At 32.2% G+C, this 19,493-nt stretch overlaps 1 protein-coding gene across 12 annotated transcripts in view; it reads left to right on the top strand.

Annotated features, from left to right (window-relative positions):
- PHC3 (polyhomeotic homolog 3) overlaps positions 1-19,493 on the top strand; it is a 71,951-nt gene that overhangs the window by 37,612 nt on the left and 14,846 nt on the right. For 7 of the 12 annotated variants that reach the window (XR_010383416.1, XM_031450996.2, XM_031451002.2 and 4 more), the window contains 5 exons: positions 132-179; positions 4,581-4,734; positions 8,635-8,885; positions 11,491-11,650; positions 17,208-17,322. Coding sequence is in view for 11 of the 12 variants with exons in the window: in XM_031450996.2 (XP_031306856.1) it covers positions 132-179; positions 4,581-4,734; positions 8,635-8,885; positions 11,491-11,650; positions 17,208-17,322 (728 nt within the window). In the remaining variant the exon portion in view is untranslated. Of the gene's footprint in view, positions 1-131; positions 180-4,580; positions 4,735-8,634; positions 8,886-11,490; positions 11,651-15,385; positions 15,463-17,207; positions 17,323-18,806; positions 18,851-19,493 lie in introns of those variants that run through there. The other 5 variants (XM_064492684.1, XM_010976306.3, XM_064492698.1 and 2 more) reach the window with 3 other exon arrangements.

Raw genomic sequence — 19,493 nt, 5'->3', positions numbered from 1 at the left:
AAATGCCGTTTGTTGTAGTATGGTTGCATGCTTGATAATTTGTGATGGTTATTAAAAGTCCCTCGTTAATTTTATTACTATTTAAACAAATCCATCTGCTATCTTTACAGAGTTGATTTTTTTTCCCCAAGGGAATGCATTTGAACCAGTGTCATCTGCACAAAGTTTTTTCTCTTAAGGTGATTATCCTTCATAGATCCCTTCTGTTGGCTTGTATGTTCTTAAACGTATGGTTTATCTAGCTAACCTTTTTGGTTGTGTGCATTCTGAACTTCTAGGCTTTTAAGGGCTTTGTTTCACAGTGGAGGTATGCTTGTATGATGTCATTTTCCAGTAAAATTATATTTTGTAATTAAAATTTTATAAGAAACAGTCTAGGGAATAATTCAACTTCGCAAAAAACATTAACTGAAGGCCATCTTTTAAGATTATTAAACTGATTTTTTAATTTCTGCTAAAGGAGAACATAGACTTAAAATATTTCTCATTTAAGAAGCTAAGAAAATCTCAGTGGATGAACTGAATACTGAGGCTGAAAAAGTCTACTGGGAGGAGTAAAAGTTTTGAATAGTTGAGATTGTGGTGAAATTTATCAAAATAAACTTCTAAAAATGGTACATATTGCCTAGAAAGCAAAATTAACCTGAAAAATTATTTTCTTTTAAACATTCTATAAATGACTTTTAAAATTTATAAAAGAATTTACAATACAAATTGAAATAAGGTCTCTGAATGTTCATTAGAATGATCAAATTCATAATTATTATGTAACTGAGGAAAAAACAGTCTGCCCAAAGGAAGTTTTATATCAAACCCCACTAAAGAGATTTTATCACTTAAGGGCCTAATGACCATTAGCTTAGAAAGGAAAGGAGTTTCAAAGTCTGTCTATTCCTTAATGGGAAACATTTTGGTTCCAGGGATGCAGATTTACAGATTCTTTATTCTTGTCATTCTGACTGATCTTAATAGGCATGAAGAGATTGAATTCTACTTCCTACTCACTTTTATTAAAAACAGAACTTGATGAAAAATAATTCACATCTAGAAATGTTTGTATTTCAATTATGTCTATGTTTTCTTTTAATGGATTTTTGAAGAGTTTACTATGGTTATTATAAAAACACAGGATTCAAAGTGAACAGTACCTTCATAGAAATCATATTTAATTTGATTTTATATTCTCATTTTCTAGTTCGATAAATTGGTTTTTAACAAGTAAAATCTGAAATTTCTCTATATTTTTCTAATTGTTTTTGTTAGGGCAAACCGTAGAGGAGTATGTTTGGGATAGAAATATCAAAAACATAATAACATTTAAAAAGCTAAAAATATTTCAGTTCTTGTTACTTCCTGCCTTCCTCTCAAAGTTTTTCTTTTAATTTGTTGTCTCATTTTGGGATTTTTTTTTTTTTTCCCACAAAAAAAAAACTTTCTCTGCTATCACTGATATGATCATACTTCCTATAGATGTTCCATGTTATCTTTCTTATCTTTTACCTTTGAGGACTATAGCCTATTTATTAAATTGCTGTATTTTTCTTTTTTACCTTTAATCAAATCTGTTTTTTTAATCATCATATTTCTTCACAAATTATACATTCCTTCACAATTTCCTGGTTTCAAGTATTTAAAAGTAGAAAAATACTACTTCTTAAGAAATGTGAAATTTTCAAAAATAAATGTGAATTATCAAAGTAAAACCAGTATGTTTTTTAAAGGATGTATTTATAAAACTAAGATTTTTTAGTTGACATCTGAGTATCATAAGTAAGATTTGGTGAGAGTTCATAATTGATTACTAATAAATGTTCCACAATTTAGAAAAGGGAGACAGATGGAGCTAATTATTTTACTGAGGTAAGTTTGGCACACTGAAAGTTCTAGAATAGCTGTAGTTATGAGCTAAAGAGAAATTGTGATATGCAGTTTCCAAATGATCTTATGAGCAAAATCTTCACGTCTTTGCTTTTATTCAATATTTTAGTTTGTTGTGCTTAGATTTTTTATGCTGATGGTGCCAGATGTCTGTGACAGATGTTTATTTTTTTTATTCATTAACTTATTTTGCCTTTACATGGGAAATTTAGAAAAAAAGTATGTATAAATAAGCTTACCTATAAGGAATGAAAAGTATATTTTATAGTATTTTTTGATGGATTATTTTGGAGTCTATTTGTATTTGCCTCTTTTTATCCTTTACAATTTTTTCATTATTTTTTAAAAATCAGAGTACTATGCATGATCAAACTTTGATTCCTTAAAAGGTACTATAGTAGGTGTTTGAAAAACTTGTGGCAGCATTAATCTTAAGAGGGTGTTTCAGTAGTTTAAGAAAAAATGCTGATCTTTGGAAGAAAAGTAATATCTAGTAAAAGAATGCTACATAGATAGATTTTGAACTGGTTGATAAAAACACACTTGTCTAATTACCTCTGAATCAGCATCCCCACCACTCTGCCAAATTAATCACTGCTTCAGCAGATGCCCCTCACTAGAAGGTTTTTTTTCTTTTTTTCTTTTTTCCTCCCCCCTCTGTAACCCCTAGGACATTTTTGTTTTTGGATCCCTTTCCCTGTATTGGACTTTATCATCATTAAAAAAACTTCCATGAACAGATACTAGCAGCTGTCATTGCTGCACTGTACAGCAATGAGCGACTGCTCTCCCTCCTGAGGATCCAGACATGAGGCAAGGACTCTCTTGGTGAAACAGGTTTCTAGATGCAGGGTTGTGAGCAAATAACTTTAAAATGTTGCATCCTTAGTAGCTGATTCAGATTACAGTTCTATAAATTATTTTTGATACAAAATTATCAGTAACTAAGATTTTGAAGTTATTGAAAAGGCAAAAGGAAAGCTATTTTATTCTTAGCAGAGGCTTGGAAAGTTAGGGTTTTTTTGGTTTTTTTTTTTTTAATTCTATGAAACAGGTTTCCAGATGCATGGTTGTGAGCAAGTAACTTTTTAAAATGTTGCATCCTTAGTAGCTGATTCAGATTACAGTTCTGTAAGTTATTTTTGATACAGAATTATCAGTAACAGTAAGATTTTGAAGTTTTTAAAAAGGCGAAAGGAAAGATATTTTATTCTTAGTAGAGGCTTGGAAAGTTAGGGATTTTGGGTTTTTTTTTTTTTTTTTTTAATTCTATCAGTGTTGTTAGATACGCCTTTGTAGGTGAAACTTCATAGTCCTTTTTATCATACATGGTTTATGCTGGTTTTCAGAAATCTTGATCATTTTTATATTAATTTCAAATCATCAAACTTTTTCAGTAGTTTTGATTAAAAACTATATACAATATAAGATACCACATAAAGTTTTTTTGTGAATGTTGGGATGTTTTTGTTTTAACATTTATTAGAAATATTAATCATATATACAATATGTTATAATAACCAATAATGGAAAAGAATCTGAAAAGAATATATATAATACATATGTATAACTGAATCACCTTGCTGTACACCTGAAACTAACACAGTATTGTAAATCAACTATACTTCAGTTAAAAAAGAGGGGGAAAATACTAATCAGTTTGGATAAGTTATCTTAAAACCTCATAACTATTTAAAGTTAAGTAATAAGCTTTGTACATAAAAAGGGAGGTGAACTGCTTTATGACTTTGTTTTTTTGTAACGTATCATCTTTCAAAAGTAATGGTTAAATAATGACAACAAATTAAAATACCTGTGTCAATTTCTACAAGTGGACTTTGAAAATTCAGTCTTAAGTTTAATAAAACAATTAAGAAATTTGATATTTTTAGTTATATAGTTCCTTCTCAGAGTGCTCTTAAGTCCATGTTTTCCTCTTAAGTATTGTCTTTACCATACTATAACAAAGTAGTTAAGTGAAAGATAAAAACTTTCTTCTGTAAGAATAGAACAATATTAAAGAACTAAAAATAACATGTCAAATATTTAGGATGGGGTGTGTATGTATGTATTATTTCAAAGACAGATATTTTCTGTTTAATTTATATTAGCTTAAAAATTTTATTAGATACTTGAGTAGATCGGAAGATTAAAGAAAAGATGTAATCACATACCTTTTTTATAGGTACTCAAGATACTACATTCAAAATTTAATTTTTAATTCACATAAGTTTAATGAAGAAGAGCCTGGGATGAAGTCCTTTAGACAGTACATTCTCTTATATATTATGTGTCATTTTGGAGATTACTTAACATGCTTGTGAAAAATATTAGTGTCTATTTTGATTTATGACAATTGGAAGTTAACAGAAACAGTAGTAAATTTCCAAAATAGTTATTTGAGTCTGTAAAATTAAAACATTTAAAAAAAATTGACAGATGTAAAAATATATCCTGATTTGATTTATCACCTTTTGGGAAACCTTAGTGATTTTTAGCCTAGATCCACAACTTGCTTTCAGTGAAATCATCAAGTATTATGAAAAACTTCATTTGAATGAATTTAAAGTTTTCCTTTCAATCAAATTGTCATTTTGTCTTGCTCTTCAATTTTAAAAACATTTAGAATTTATTTTTAACTAGAAACGCCTTATTAAATATATTTTAGGAACATTTTTAGGCAGTGTGGTTTGTTGTTGCAGGTTTATCAAGTAGAAGATGTATGTGAAGAAGAAATGCCAGAAGAATCAGATGAATGTGTACGGATGGACAGAACCCCACCACCACCCACGTTGTCTCCAGCAGCTATAACTGTGGGGAGAGGAGAAGATTTGACTTCTGAGCATCCTTTGTTAGGTGAGGACATACCTAAATTTGGGGGAATTTTCTTATTAGATAAATGTTAGTAATGGGAAACTTTTTTTTTTCCTACTAGAGATGATATTAAGCTAATTTATTATGTAATTAATTGCAGCAAAACATAGATTAGAATTCAGAAAAATTTTTTTTGGTGAGGAACAGTTAAAACAATTGCTAAGGAACCACCCAAAGTAAAAACATACTTCAGTCTTTGAATTTTTAGTGGTGTGTACAGATGTTTCATATGCCCATTCAGATTCATGTGTCAGGCTATTTCCAGCTTAAAAATTAGAACAAATCAAAGTTCTATCGAAGATTTCAATTATACTTTCTAAAAATCACAAAGCATTTGAAGTCATATCTGACATTCCTCCTAACTGCTTATGATCCAGATTTAGTAAGTGCTTTTAAAAGTGTTCTTTCCCGGATGGTACTTAAATTAAGCCTCACTAATTCTTACTAGAGACATGGATTAAAAAATTCTTGAGCTTAAGCATTAATTCTTACTCACTACTTCAGAGCCTATGAGTTCAAGTAAATCCTCTCTATACTTCTTACAATATAAAAGTGACTGTGAATCCTAGGTATTTTATTAAAACATTATGACCTACAGCCACTGTTTAAGTCCTAAAAAAGATATATTCTGTGTTAGGTTTTTTTTTTTTAAATTTATGAATATTTGATTTAGATCAGCAATTGGCAAATTATGGTTCATGCTTCAGTTCAGGTCTTTCCTGCTGCCTCTTTTTATATGGCCCATGAGCTAAGGATGGTTTTGAAATTTTCAATGGTGAAAAACAAAATCAAAAGTAGAGTATTGTTTCATGTCATGTGAAAACTAGGTGAAATTCAAATTTCATTGTCCATAAAGTTCTATGCAACAGCTACATTTGTTTGTTCTGCTATTATCTGTGGCTGCTTTTGCACTATTGCAGCAAAGATGAGTTGTTGCAGAGACCGTATGTCCTGTATGGAAAGTTCACTGACCCCTGATCCAGATAATACTAATCTTGATTCAGGCTTTGTTGTGAGAGTGTTCTGCTCTATTGAAAATCTCATGGCCCTTATGATCACTTTCAGTTAAGAAGAACCACTGTACTAGGCATGGAAACAAACTGTAACGGGGCATTGACTTTGCTACCAAAGCAACCGTTGTCCTTGCTTTTCTTCAGCATGCCACATCTTTAACCATTACTTCCCTTCTCTCCAGCTTTTATCCCTTACTGCCAGTGTCAATCTCTGCAAAGCATGGAAAGGAGAAAACCAATTTTCTTCCAACTTTTTCCCCCTCCTAAAAAATAGAAAACATTTTCTCAATAAAATTCTGTAAAATATTTAAGACAAGTTTAATAGTACTGCCTTTGTTTATTCAAAATAATAATAAAACTGTAGTATTAAATTTTTGTTGTTTCTGTACACTGAAAATGGATTTATGTTGCTGCAGTTTTCCTGGAGTTTTGATTTAAAGGCAGCACTATATGTTTAAATGGATACTAACCTTGTATTATGACTATGATTTAATTACCTAATAAGCATTACTAATGGTACTCAAGAAAATTAAACATTTTTAAAATATTGAAACTCAAGAATAGCTTCACATTGCTTCTTCACAAATACAATCTGAGATCCTGGCAAGCATATATCTCTGGCTAAATTGTCTAAGTACAACGTAGACTTTTGAATCTTCCTTAAATTTACTTCGTGCTTATTGTTACTACTTTTCTGTAGTATATGACGGGGGAAAGCAGGCACGGGTTGGTTTTTAGAATAACTCTCCTCAAATCATGTAATAAACTGACCTGCAAAAATAGAGGGACTTGTGTCCATTCAATATTCAGTCTTCATAAATCTATAAAAATTCTTCAAAAATTTAAAGCATCCATAAAAAGGGTAGAAAAATGGATCTTGCTCAGAAAGTGAGACTGCAAATAGGCAGAGTAACCTGTAATGAAGTCATATCAGTTAACTTGGGTTTTCTCTTACACAGTTGTCTTAAATCTAGAGAATGTAATAATTGTTTTCTTGTTCTGTATAATACATCAGTGCTTTTTGTGTTTTTGAATTTAACAGCTGATTATAAACTCACAAGTAATAGTTAACTAGCATCTTCAAAAAGTCAGTAACTTACAACTCTACTTTCAACAAAACTTAGATCCATTTGTATATATGATCCAAAAATTAGTTAGAAATATACCAAGCAGTATTTTCTGAACAAACCAAATTATACTTAATGCAGCTTTATATTTTTAAAATAACAAAGTATCTATAAATCTGTAAGGGAGATTAAAATATGTTCTTATTTTTCAGTTCTCCATAGGTTTGTATTTTCCTTCCAACAGAAAAAAATGCTTCTCAGTCCCTCTTTAGAATTTTACATCTTTTGTCCTTTTTTTTTTCTAGGAGTATATGTGAAGATTGAGTATGTGGGATAGGTTTTTTGTGAAGTTCCTTGGTTTGGTAGTACATGTGTACAATTGTGTATTTGTTCCCAGAAATCAGTAAACTGCTGACTTTCTGTTTTAATTTTTAATGGGGGATTGTGTGACTTTAAACACGTCTTCCAGTACAGTTTATCCTGGAAATGAGGTTAAGTTATGTCTGTAATATTGCTGTGATAAGCTACATAGTGGTGTTAGTCACATCAGAGTTACTAAGTGTGAACTGTTAGCGTTTCCATTTCTGACACTACACTGATGATCACTATACTATTTTTTAGCTGAAATTTTAATTATTCAGGGATTCCTTTTCTTTCTTCTCTACCTAACTGGGCTATATTTTGACCACCTTTGATTGTGATGTCAATCCTTTTCATACTGATGGTGGAGAGGAGTTACCATAGCAATTAAAAGCATTGGCTCTAGAACCTGACTGCCTAGGTTAGTATCCCAGCCCCGCTGCTTATTAGCTGTGTGCCTTTTGGCAAGTTACTTTATCTTTTTGCGTCTTGGTTTTCACATCTATAAAATGGAAATAATAATAGTACTTAACCCATAGGCTAGTTTTGAGGATAAAATGAGTTACAGTGTATAAGGTATTTACACGTGGTATATTAAGTGCTCAGTAAGTAGTATGTATTCTCTTTACTGCATGCTCTTTATTTTTCTTAGACATCTGTACTCACTGATACTCCTAGCTATCAGCTGGTTGCATCTTTCCACTTTGGTACAGTTCTGTGAAGGTTCAGTGCTGCCGAATGGATAGGTAAAGTCTCCATCATAGGCTGCGGGTCTATCTCACTGTGGTCTTCAGAGTTTGAAGGGAAGGAATCACAGTGATCCCGCCCAACGTTGTGCTGTTGCCTGCTTCTGCAGTGTTCCCCAAAACTGACATATACAGTGTCATTGAAGGGTTGTAAAAAACAAACAAAAAACCCAACAAAGGACATTTATGCATGGATTTGAATTAGTCTTACTGCTTGAAATAAAGGTAGTGATCTGTATGACTCATTAAAATCTCTACTCCATGGATTTCATGATCCATTTTTACTTAAGCGTATTTTCAATGTACTCCCCCCACACTACCATTTAGGATATATAAACAGGAACCTAGGAAATTTAATATCTATATAGTTTAAAATTAAAAATGTTTAGTTTAGTGATTATTCTAAATTGACATTCTAGAACATTTTCATGTCTTATGGGACAGTTCATTTTAACCAAGTTGTAATGATAACTTTGACCAAGTTACCACTTTCCTCTGTAAGTGGGGATGATAGTTTGTATCTTTTAAGGTTATTGTGGCAATTAAATGAGATAATAAATAGAAAGTTCTTAGAATGTTTTTTAAAGCACCAGATATTAACTATTATTGTTATTAATGTTTATTCTTGAATTTTCTTTTATATTTGCCTGAGCAGAATGCTTAAAAAAAATTTTTTTAATGACTTTTTTTTTCCAGAGCAAGTTGAATTACCTGCTGTGGCATCAGTCAGTGCTTCAGTGATTAAATCTCCATCAGATCCTTCACATGTTTCTGTTCCTCCACCTCCGCTTTTACTTCCAGCTGCCACTACAAGGAATAATAGTACATCTATGCCCAGTAGCATACCCAATGTAGAAAACAAACCTCCACAGGCTATTGTTAAACCACAGATCTTGACCCATGTTATTGAAGGTTTTGTGATTCAGGAAGGATTGGAGCCATTTCCTGTAAGTAGCAAGCAAATCTGTACTTTTAAAATTATTCATGTAGCATTATTTTAAAATTTATAGTCTATTATTCTCTAATAAAAAGCTTGTAATTTTATTTCAAAAATTGTTACTTTTATCTAGAATTTCTTTCTATGTATTATTTATATATTTCCAAATATACTTCTAGAATCTTATGCTAGCTATTTAGAAGTATAAACTAGAGAAATTTTTCAGGATATAAGGCTATCAATTTTATAATTTTTAGAGAAAGGATGTTTATTCCTGTGCTACACAATACAATCTTGTTTATCTATAGTCAGATTTTTTAAATGCTTCAAAATGCTCACTTCAAAATGGAGGTGCTGTATCTATCACTAAAACTCTAGAGATTAGCTGTACCTAATTATATGCTAATATTTAAAGATGAACATTTTTCCTTAGAAAATAAATCAAGACAAGTGGCCAAAATCAAAGCCCAAATCAAAGACAAGACAACAAAATTATTTATTTTGAAGGCCTTTGAATCATCTTATTTTTCAAATTCATGGCAGTGCATTGTGATTGTACTCTGATAGTTGATTGTCTAATCAGTTGCCTTTGTTTTCAGTTTACTGTGTATTAAACTTGAATCTCTTATAAGAATGTCTGATGTAGTAAAGTGGAGGAGCAGTCTTTTCTCCCTCCTCCTTAGTGGTTGGATCCTAGCTCTGCCATGTAGTGACTGTAACCTTTGTCAAGTCACTCAACCTTTTTGAAATTCATTTTGTTCATCCAGCAAATAGAGGTGTTACTTTGCTCTTAGGGTTGCTGTGAGGACTAAATGTACATGAATTGTTCTGTGTAATGCCTGGCACTTAACAGCCATAGCTATTATCACTTATTACTAGCAACAGTTACAACTTCTTTTTTCAGATTACAAAAGTAATATGTATTTTTTTTTAATGACAAATTTGGGAAACGTACAGAACAAATAATCCTCAGTAATACCACAGAGTGTATTTTAATACCTATATTTTCATGTGCTCAAGATTATTTCATATATATATAGTTCAGCTTCTTTCACTTAGTATATCTTGAGTATTTGTTTCTTCATTTGGTTAAATACTTTGGAAACATTTTGAAAGGTTATGTAACATTCCACTTTATGGACAACCATGATTATGTAATCCTTCTATTATGGTTGGTCCTCAGTATCCAAGGTTCTATATCTGGGGCATCAGCCCAAATTTAGATTAAAAATTGAAAGAAAAAAATCTAGAAAGTTCCAAAAAAGCAAAACTTGAATTTGCTGTGCATAGACAACTATTTACTTCACATTTAGATTGTATTCATTATTATAAGTAATCTAGAGATCATTTAAAGTATATGAGAGAATGTGCATAGGTTATATGTAAAAAAATACACCACTTTGTGTAAAGGACTTGAGTGTCTCCGGATTTTTGTATTCTCTGGAGTCCTGGAACCAGTCTCCTGCAGATACTGAGGGACAACTATACTGTTGGACATTTAGGTTTTCATTTTTTCACTGTTTAAAGAGTCATGAGAGGAAAATCTTTGTATGTAAATTGTCCACATTTTAAATAATTTCTTAGGGTAAATTCCTAGAAGTACAGGTATTGGATCACATTATGTGTATATTCATAAGACTGATACATATTGCCAAATTATTGTCTAGAAAGATTATTTATTCACACACCAGAAGTGTATACCTGGCAGCACTGAATGTTTTTCAGCAATAATTTCCATAAATTTTGCTTGAAGCATATTACATATACTAGCTGAAATGAACAAAATTTAAAAGCTTATGGGTGATTATTCCCTAGAGTTACATGTAGAAATTTCCCAATAAGCTATTGTTTACCTTGTGTGGAAGATGTTGGAGACTTAACCAGCATTCTCAAATAGAATAAAAGGTTCCATTTTTTCAGATTAGCTGAGGGTTCAGTAGTGAATCAGTTAATTTTTTTGGTCTAGATTAGTTTTGCTGAAAACATTTCTAAAATAAGTAGTTTTCATGACTTAACCAAGTATACTGAACATAAGTGAATATATTTTTGTTGTCTATTTTAATGTTAATGTTTGAGGATTTTTCCAGTTATTTTTGTGATTATAATGCATTAGGTTGCTGAACTAAGAGTTAGGAGACTTGAGTTCTAGTCCTGATTCTGCTTTTGTAAAGAAATCACCTACATACTTTGAACATTAATTCCCTTATCTTTAAAGTACGTATAATAATGATCTATCCTGAGGAGATAATCCTACAAATAAAAAGCTTTGTGCATGAACAATGAATTTTAAAAGTTGTTGTAGAAGAAATAAATTAAAAGTACTGGTTAATCAAAATTTATTACTGACTTTTAAAGACTTTTTAGACTACCTACCTAAACTAGGACCCTAGTTCCCATTTGACCGAGACTTTGAAGCAGCCATACTGCTGATGATCTGCAATATAAAGCATTTCTGTTCAGATTGCCTAACCTTTTCTCAAGGAATAAAGCACTTAATGAATGGATGTGATAAATCGTACAAATAAATTGTCACAGGTACCATTCATTTCAATAGATTTTTTTAACTAAGTTATTTCTGAAAGTCTTTTAAAAGATTATTTTATTCTCTTTTAAAGGTGAGTCGTTCATCTTTGCTGATTGAACAACCTGTGAAAAAAAGGCCTATTTTGGATAATCAGGTGATAAATTCTGTGTGTGTTCAGCCGGAGCTACAGAATAATGCAAAGCATGCAGATAATTCGTCTGACACAGAGATGGAAGACATGATTGCTGAAGGTTTGTGGATTTTACTTTAAGATACTCTTTAACTTTGACTTTTACTGCTTGAAACAGGACATGGATTTTTATTCTACACAGATTTTCACTTGGAAGTATTTACTTTTATTTTTATATAATGCATTATTTGACTAAAATAATGGGAAAGCTAACCAGACTCTTAATGGCCATATAATTAAAATAGCAAAATTGGTGTTAATTTTCATAATGTTATTTGATTTTTGAAGAAGTGTGGGTGGGAAAAGTTCCATTATATATGAAAGTAATTCAGAATTTTAGCATCAAAACAACCCATCTTTTCTTTTCTTAAGCAGACTTAATGACTATTTTACTGAGTTTGCTTAAAAATTTAGAGCTTCTGAGTTGCTTGGTTGTAGACTTCATGTATTCTGATGTTTGATATCAGGGGGTATTACAGTTGTATTAAGGATGTACTCTTTGATCAAGAGGTGATTAAATTTGTTCAGAGAGGAAATAGCACTAAATCTTCTCAATGTCAAAGAATCTTTTTCTATAGACTTAAATAATGGATAGTCCATAAAAGTTAGAGTGGTACACAAAATGACTGCAGGAAAACAAATACAGATAAATGCAAAAATGGTATATTTTATCATTTATTGATTCTGATCATGGCTCTGTAATTGATAACAAATCAATTTAATTAAATAGCATTTAGTATAGTCAGGGCTCTGTAGTAGTGAATTAACGTCTGTGTCTAAGTAATTATCCTCAATGTGTTAGTATATTTCATCTAAAGTTAATATATTCATTTTGCGGATATTTATTATGCATATACCGTGTGCCTGTACTTTGCTAACTAAGTAAAATAGCATGCTGGTAAGCAAAGTAGATGCTGACTTGGCTGGTAGTTTTCCTCATTCTTAACTAAGAGGAAGGCACCTCTGTCATGTTGGTAGTTTATGAACTGTTGCAATGGATTTATCACTGTTTTACTTCTTATTTGAATAGCAGAGTATGATAGTAGTATAAATTTTGTTTTTTATTGCTAACTTATGTTGAATTCAATTTGATGTTTTTTTTCTATTTAAAAGAATGTTAAACATGAAGAATTTCATACATACAGTTAGAACTGTAAAAGGAATCCCCACTCACCCAGACTCAACATTATTACCCAGTTTCAGACCTTATTTTGCCATACTAAGCTTCATCCATCCCTTTTGTTTTTCTCCCTCCATTCCTCTCTTCTCACTTTCCTCCCTCTTTGTTTCTTTTTCTTTCCCTTTTCTTCCCTTCTTCCTATTAAAAAAAAAAAAAAGTAGTTCTTGTTGTACGTGCTTCAGTGTGCATCTTTAAAAAGTATACTTTTTTATATAACTACAATGCTGTGTCATGTAAAATAAAATTAACAGTTCTTTGGTGTCATCTAGTACCTGGGCCATATTCAGATTTCCTTAGTTGTATAATTGTGTAAATGTCCTTTTATAGTTATTTTTCAAATTAAGATCCAAACAGTGTCTACATTTTGCCTTTTGTTGTTATGAATTTAATTTCATTTAATTCCTGAATACTTGCTTTTAGTTATGCATACTGTTTATCTGAGAAAAAATTTCATTTGAAATGAAGAGTTGTAAAGATGAATGTGCATGGATTTTTTTTCTTACCTATGTCTACAGTAAGTGTAAAGTGAAAGTTTTCTAGGCTAAAAAGCATATATAATATATGTGCACACATTGGAGAAAAATGGAAAACTGCCTAGGAAGCATCTCAGCATATTTAATGATGCTCGTGGTTTATAATATAATAGACACATACATGTGCTGGACTGTGCTAGAACCAAGAGAAACTTTTGATCTAGTAGGAATTAGTCTCCACAAGAGAGATAACTAAGGAGCAGCATATGGTAAGTTTTAAATGAATTATATAGACAGTAAGAACTTGGCATCTTAAAACTGGTTGAGAGTATTGCTAGTTTAGTTTTCTGTGGAGATGGGATTTGACCTGGGTCTTGGATGGTAAAGCATAGATTTAAGATAACAAACAAGAAGAACCTTTCAGGTTAGCATGTGCTGAATAAATGCACAAAGGATGTGCAAGTGCTAGGTAGCTTCAGGAGGGGGCAGTGAAGAGTAGAAAGTTGGGTCAGAGAAGTAGTGGAAAGTCAGAGCAGAGTCAGATTCTAGATTACTTTGATACTCAACTAAGTTATCTTGCTGTCATGAAGATGGTTACTGAAGATTTCTAGGCAGGTGATATGGACAAGAGTGTTTTTGGAAACACTGCTGGTCATCTGTAGGATGAATGTAGAGGTTTGGCATATAACTGATTCTTGTAGTGATGGTGAGAAGAGGAAGGAAAGAATTGAATGAAGACAAGGCAGAGGGTAGTTTAAAAGGATAAGATACCAGAGGTAAGGAAAAGGAAGATTTAAAGATGATTAATCTATGCAACGAGTAGTAAATAAACCATAGAGATCGAATGCACAGTATAATGAATATAGACAACAATATTGTACTACAATCATCAAGCTTGCCAAGAGACAGAAACTTAATTATCCCCATGACTACAATGAAAGGATAAAAATGTAATAGGAAGTGCTCAATATTGCTACAAAAGCAGTCATTATATATAAATGTATCAAATTAACACAGTGTACACCTTAAATTTACACACTGTTATATGTTAAATTATACTTAGTTGTAAAAATGATTGTTTCATAGTAGAGATATGTTTATAGAAAATGTGTCAAATTTTAAAATACTTCATAATTTAATTTCCCAAGGAAATTTTATAAAGTGTTTCTTTTACTGTATACTTCATTGTTTACGGGAGATACTGTAGAGTGAAATGGTGAGGTCACTTATTTAGTGGCTTTGGTTTTAGTAGTATATACAGTTTAATTTGGTATGAAAACTTAATATGAGGATTATTCTTTTTTTTAAAGGATAAGCTATGCCTCTGTTTGTACTAGTTCTATAACCAGAATCTCCAGCCAGTAGTTTGTGATTTACCGAAATGTCATATGTCTTCCCTGGTAAATCATCACACTGATCGTGGTTTCTATCTTATTGCCTCTTTCTTCGCTGCTGATCTTCAGGTGTCCTCACGTCTTCAGAAAAATTAAAAAGTAACTCCTCCTTGCACAAAAAATTGGGGATCTCTATTGGTTAGGGTATATGTTTGGCTGTTCCATTAGAGACCCAGAATAATATCTGATTAAATAAGAAAGTTTAATTTTCTCTGACGTAGCCCAAAGGTAAGCAGTCCAGGGCTCCATTGTGTTGGGCACCTAAGTTCCCAGTGTCTCTTGGCTCTGCCATCCCTAGAATGTTGCTCTTTCCAAGATAGCTAATCTTCATGATCACGGTCTCATCAGTGAGAAGGGGGAAAGGGCACCTGGAATTTGCAGGCATTTTCATTCACATGTCATTGGTCAGAAATTGGCCACACGTAGGGCAGAAACTGCTTTTTATTCTCAGTGGCCGTATTCCTAGCTAAAAATTAGGACTTTGTTACTACGGAAATGAAGAATGGATTTTAGAGAATTACCAGCTATCTCTGCCATAGAATCCCATCTTTATTAGCTAATGCAACAGTGTTTAAAAACTTACTTGGCTTTGTAATTTTTTATTCACAAATGTGAAAAAGTAGCCTTGGTAACATTACCAGATTTGTTAAAATTCTGACCAAACATTAGAACTGGGTTTTTTTTTTTTTAATCTGTTAATGTTCCTCTCTTCTTTATGAGAAATAAAACTGATGTTCTATTTTTGTCAGGTTGTAAACCCTTAGACCATACCTGTTTGGAATCTCCCCTCTCTCACCAGCAAAAACATTTCCTTCTCCTTCATAAGGTATTCTAACCTATTATCAAGTGTTGCATATTGTTATGTTAATTATAAAAACTTTTGAAATAAAGCTTTCAGTATAGTCTGGAAATGGAACAGCTTGAGGAATGGACTCTTTGGGACTGGATTGGTGGTGGTGGTGGTGAAGTGAGAGGTTCTGTCTCCAGTACAGGCTTTTCCAGGTTGGATCTGGTTACAGGCATGACAAAGTGAAAACAATACTCCTTGAAGTTATGACACTAGGTCCAAGGAATGTGTTGTGGAGCACAGGTGTGTGAAAGCTGTCTCTAGGTCATTGGAAGGAGCAATTTTTATTTTACTTGTTTTGAGACTCTTCCTCATCGCTACTGAATAGCTGAGTTTTGCTTATGAAGGTAGTCCTGAGAATTTTCTTAAGATGATCACTTGCTAGTTTATGATTTGATCAGTCATGACAGTGTATTTGGATGTCCCTTGGAACTTCCAGTATTTAATAGTATATTTTTCGGTTGTTCTCACTACCTTCACTTGATTTAGCACTTTGCCTTTTGCTTCTACAGTAACACTAGAATACTGTGATGCTTGAATGTATTGAGTACATGTCATCCATGTCTACATTTCAGAGTCCCTTTCTTAATCTTAACAAGTCTTGGTTAAATGAATAACACAGAAAAGCACATATGGAGCTTACAGCTAAAAGCTTTAGTTAGCGGAGTGCTTTTTTGGTATATTTTATATGACTTGGTGTAGGAATTGTGGTGATGCATGAAAGTGGCAAATTATGGTGGATTTAAAAATTTAACAGTTTTCATTGAAGTAGTTCTTAAGCACTTACTACAGGTCTTACACTCTTAGTTCATACGTGGAAAATAGGAAATGGAACAGTCACTTTTTTATGCCTACTACCTGTTGGACATGTATGTAATCTTCTTGGCAAGTCTTTGGGAAAAGGTATTATAAACTCCATTTTACAGATGAGAAGACTATGGGTCATGAAGATTAAGTTGCTGGCTTATAGGTGACTGCTGCTGAATACTTGAGGATTTAGGTAGGAAGTTTCTTTGAGTCCTGTGGTAAGGCTTGAAGAAAGTTATGGATATAGAGGTGGAGGAAGGACATTCTAACTTAACAGAACACCCTGGCAAAAAGGAGCAGAGGTTAGAAGTTACAAAACTATTGGTGATTTTTAATATGATGTAACTAAAAGGGACTGTTTTATAATTAGATAAATACATCTTTATATATTTTGTTGTACACTGCAGATCTTTGAGAGTGTTAATTATATGAAATGCTCCTCTGAAATCGGACATATCAAAATTTTACCTTCTTTTGGAGTCATCCTCATTCTTCCAGTTAGAATTGTGTTTTCTGCTCTCTATATATCAAAATTCATATATTCACAATGTATCAAAATTAATATATACATGATGCTTTCTGAAAGTGTTCCACTTGAAAGGTAGTGACTTTGTCTTATCTGCACATTTTAGATAGGTTGGAATCTTATCAAAGTGAACCTTTAGAAATTTATTGCTTATTTATATAGAGAAACTCCGTGAAATTTTTATACAGGAGCAAGAGGGAGTTGGTGGAAGTGGTTGTTTTGGGGGGCTTTTGTCTGGCCAAAGTGGCTATAGATTAAAAAGTTAAAAGACCATTCCTTTTAAGTTTCCTGGAGGGTCTGAACTAGCAGCATCCAACCAAAGTAGAAGCTAAAAGAAAATCTGCCACAATTAAATTTTTGGAAGTTTTTCCCTTTGTTTCCTTCTTTTTAGAGACATTAGAAGAAATGGACAGTGAGTTGCTCAAGTGTGAATTCTGTGGGAAGATGGGATATGCTAATGAATTTCTGCGGTCAAAACGATTCTGCACTATGTCATGTGCCAAGAGGTATTATTTTTCCCTTGAATTTACTAAATAAAGCAAAAACCAACATACAGTGCTAACAAAACCAGAAAACTTAGAATAGAGTTTACAATTAGTCAAAACTAGATATCACAGATGAATGGTATCAAATAGGCATTATCTGGTGCTACTTTAGTTTTTAGTCTTTAAATTTTGCTCTGTGAAATTTGCATATTCCTAACACATACAGCATAATCTAATATGGAAGTAGCAATCTCCTGGTGGTAAGAATATGTTTAGGAGAATCCCTCCTGTATACATAGACTACTGTTCCTTAAGGTAGCAAAATAATATTTGTTTTATCAGTATTGAAATACCTGGATTTACTTGGTTACGTTTTAAAATGTTTTAATTTCTTTTAGCCATATCCTATTTCAGGTTTCTAAGTGAGATAGCTTAGCATAAGTTCTCCACATTGTTACATTACCAGACACCAAAATATCTGTCTTTTCTAAATCTGTATTTTCAATAGTAATATTATAGGTAAATAGTATTACTAACAAAAGAAATTTTAGTATCTTCATTGAACTTGTCACAAGTTTAGTTTACATTAAAGAAAACCCCTCTGATTCTGATAGTAAAGCCCATATAGGTATTTCCCACTAATGGTGAAGTGTGTGCACAAGTTGATTATTTTCAAATTTGTTCTCTGTTCCAAAAGTTATTATTCTCTCAAAGAATTTGAGATCTTAATGGCACATCTAGGTAATTTCTTGCTTGAACATATTATTTATTATGGTGCCACTAAAATCTATTTAGTAAAACCTAAGTTAAATAAGTAGTGTAAGTATTTTTCTCTAAAAATGGGTTATTGATTTCTCAATTGTCAATCTGTTATTCAGATATATATTCTTTCATGTTATTGATAGTCCTCATCAAATTATATAACTCCTGTTTTGACTTGGGAGTTTTCCGATTTGCATGTACCTCAGGAAAGAATAGCGGCTCTCTGGTTCTAAGAGATTAAAAACTGAGGGAAAAGAAATGCCTTTCAGAATATTTTAAACTTTAGACTATTTAGAAATATTTCAGGACATTTAACACAACTACCATCACTCTTTTCCCAGAGATGATTGGTGAGCTGTCACGTTATGTACCTTTAGGTGAAACTCTTTAGAGGTTTAGGGATCCTAACATAGGAAAATGCAGATGAGAGAAGAGCAAGGAGGAGAGGATAAATTAGGTCAGGTAAGAACTACGGTTTACCTGTCTGCCTGCCTAGCTATCTGTCTTAGAGATCTAAATATTTAAGGACTAAATAGCAAGGACTAAAAAGCAAAGTTTAGTCTCTCTCCTTTGTTCTCTAGTCAGTTGGGAAAGAAGTTTTGTCAGTTGATGTGATTGGAAATCAGAAACCTTCAGAGCTGAGCCCACAGATGAGGATCATGAACACAGGAGGAGCTTGGTTAATTGTTTTAGAGTAAAATGAAATGGCCATCAGGGCACTTTTTTCTTTTTTATATTTTTAGGGGAAAAACAGCCAATTCACTCCTGATATTTTCATAAAACATAGGTGAGGAACATTTATTTTTGATATCTGTATATTGGTCTTAGAACAGTTATTAATAGCAAAGTTAATTGGGATTTATTATTTTTTCATTTTCCTGAAAAATCATCTTAGAGCAAGAGTTTTGAAAATAAGAAATTAAAGTGACAGATTTATATGTTAAAAAAAAAAAAAGAAAAAGAAAGGAACTGTGTGTATATTTCTTAGCCTTCCATAGCTTTTCAGAAATTCGTTTCTTTGATTCTTTCTTTTCACTCTTCTTTCTAGGGAAAGAGTTGGCAAACCATGCCCAGGCTGAGTCCTTTGTGTAGCTTATTTTTGTATGGCCCCTGAACTAAGGATAGTTTTTAGGTGGTTGAAAAAGAATCAAAAGAATAATATCTTGTGACACATGAAAATTGTATACAATTCAAATATAAGTGTTATTAAGTAAAGTTTTATTGGAACACAGCCGTGCTCATTGTCTATGGCTGTTTTCATGTTACAGTTGCAGAGTTGAGTAGTTGTACCAGAAACTCGTGTAGCCTACAAAGCCTAAAATATTTACTATCAGGCCCTTTATAGAAGAAGTTTGCCAGCCTCTGTTCTAGGGCACTGGAACCCAGTAAAAGGCATAGGACTCTTTTTAAGCTGTTGTCATGCCTTATAA

The sequence above is a fragment of the Camelus dromedarius genome, chromosome 2 (genome assembly GCF_036321535.1).
Source record: "Camelus dromedarius isolate mCamDro1 chromosome 2, mCamDro1.pat, whole genome shotgun sequence".
Taxonomy (NCBI): Eukaryota; Metazoa; Chordata; class Mammalia; order Artiodactyla; family Camelidae; genus Camelus; species Camelus dromedarius.
This window is presented reverse-complemented; position numbering and strand designations above follow the sequence as displayed.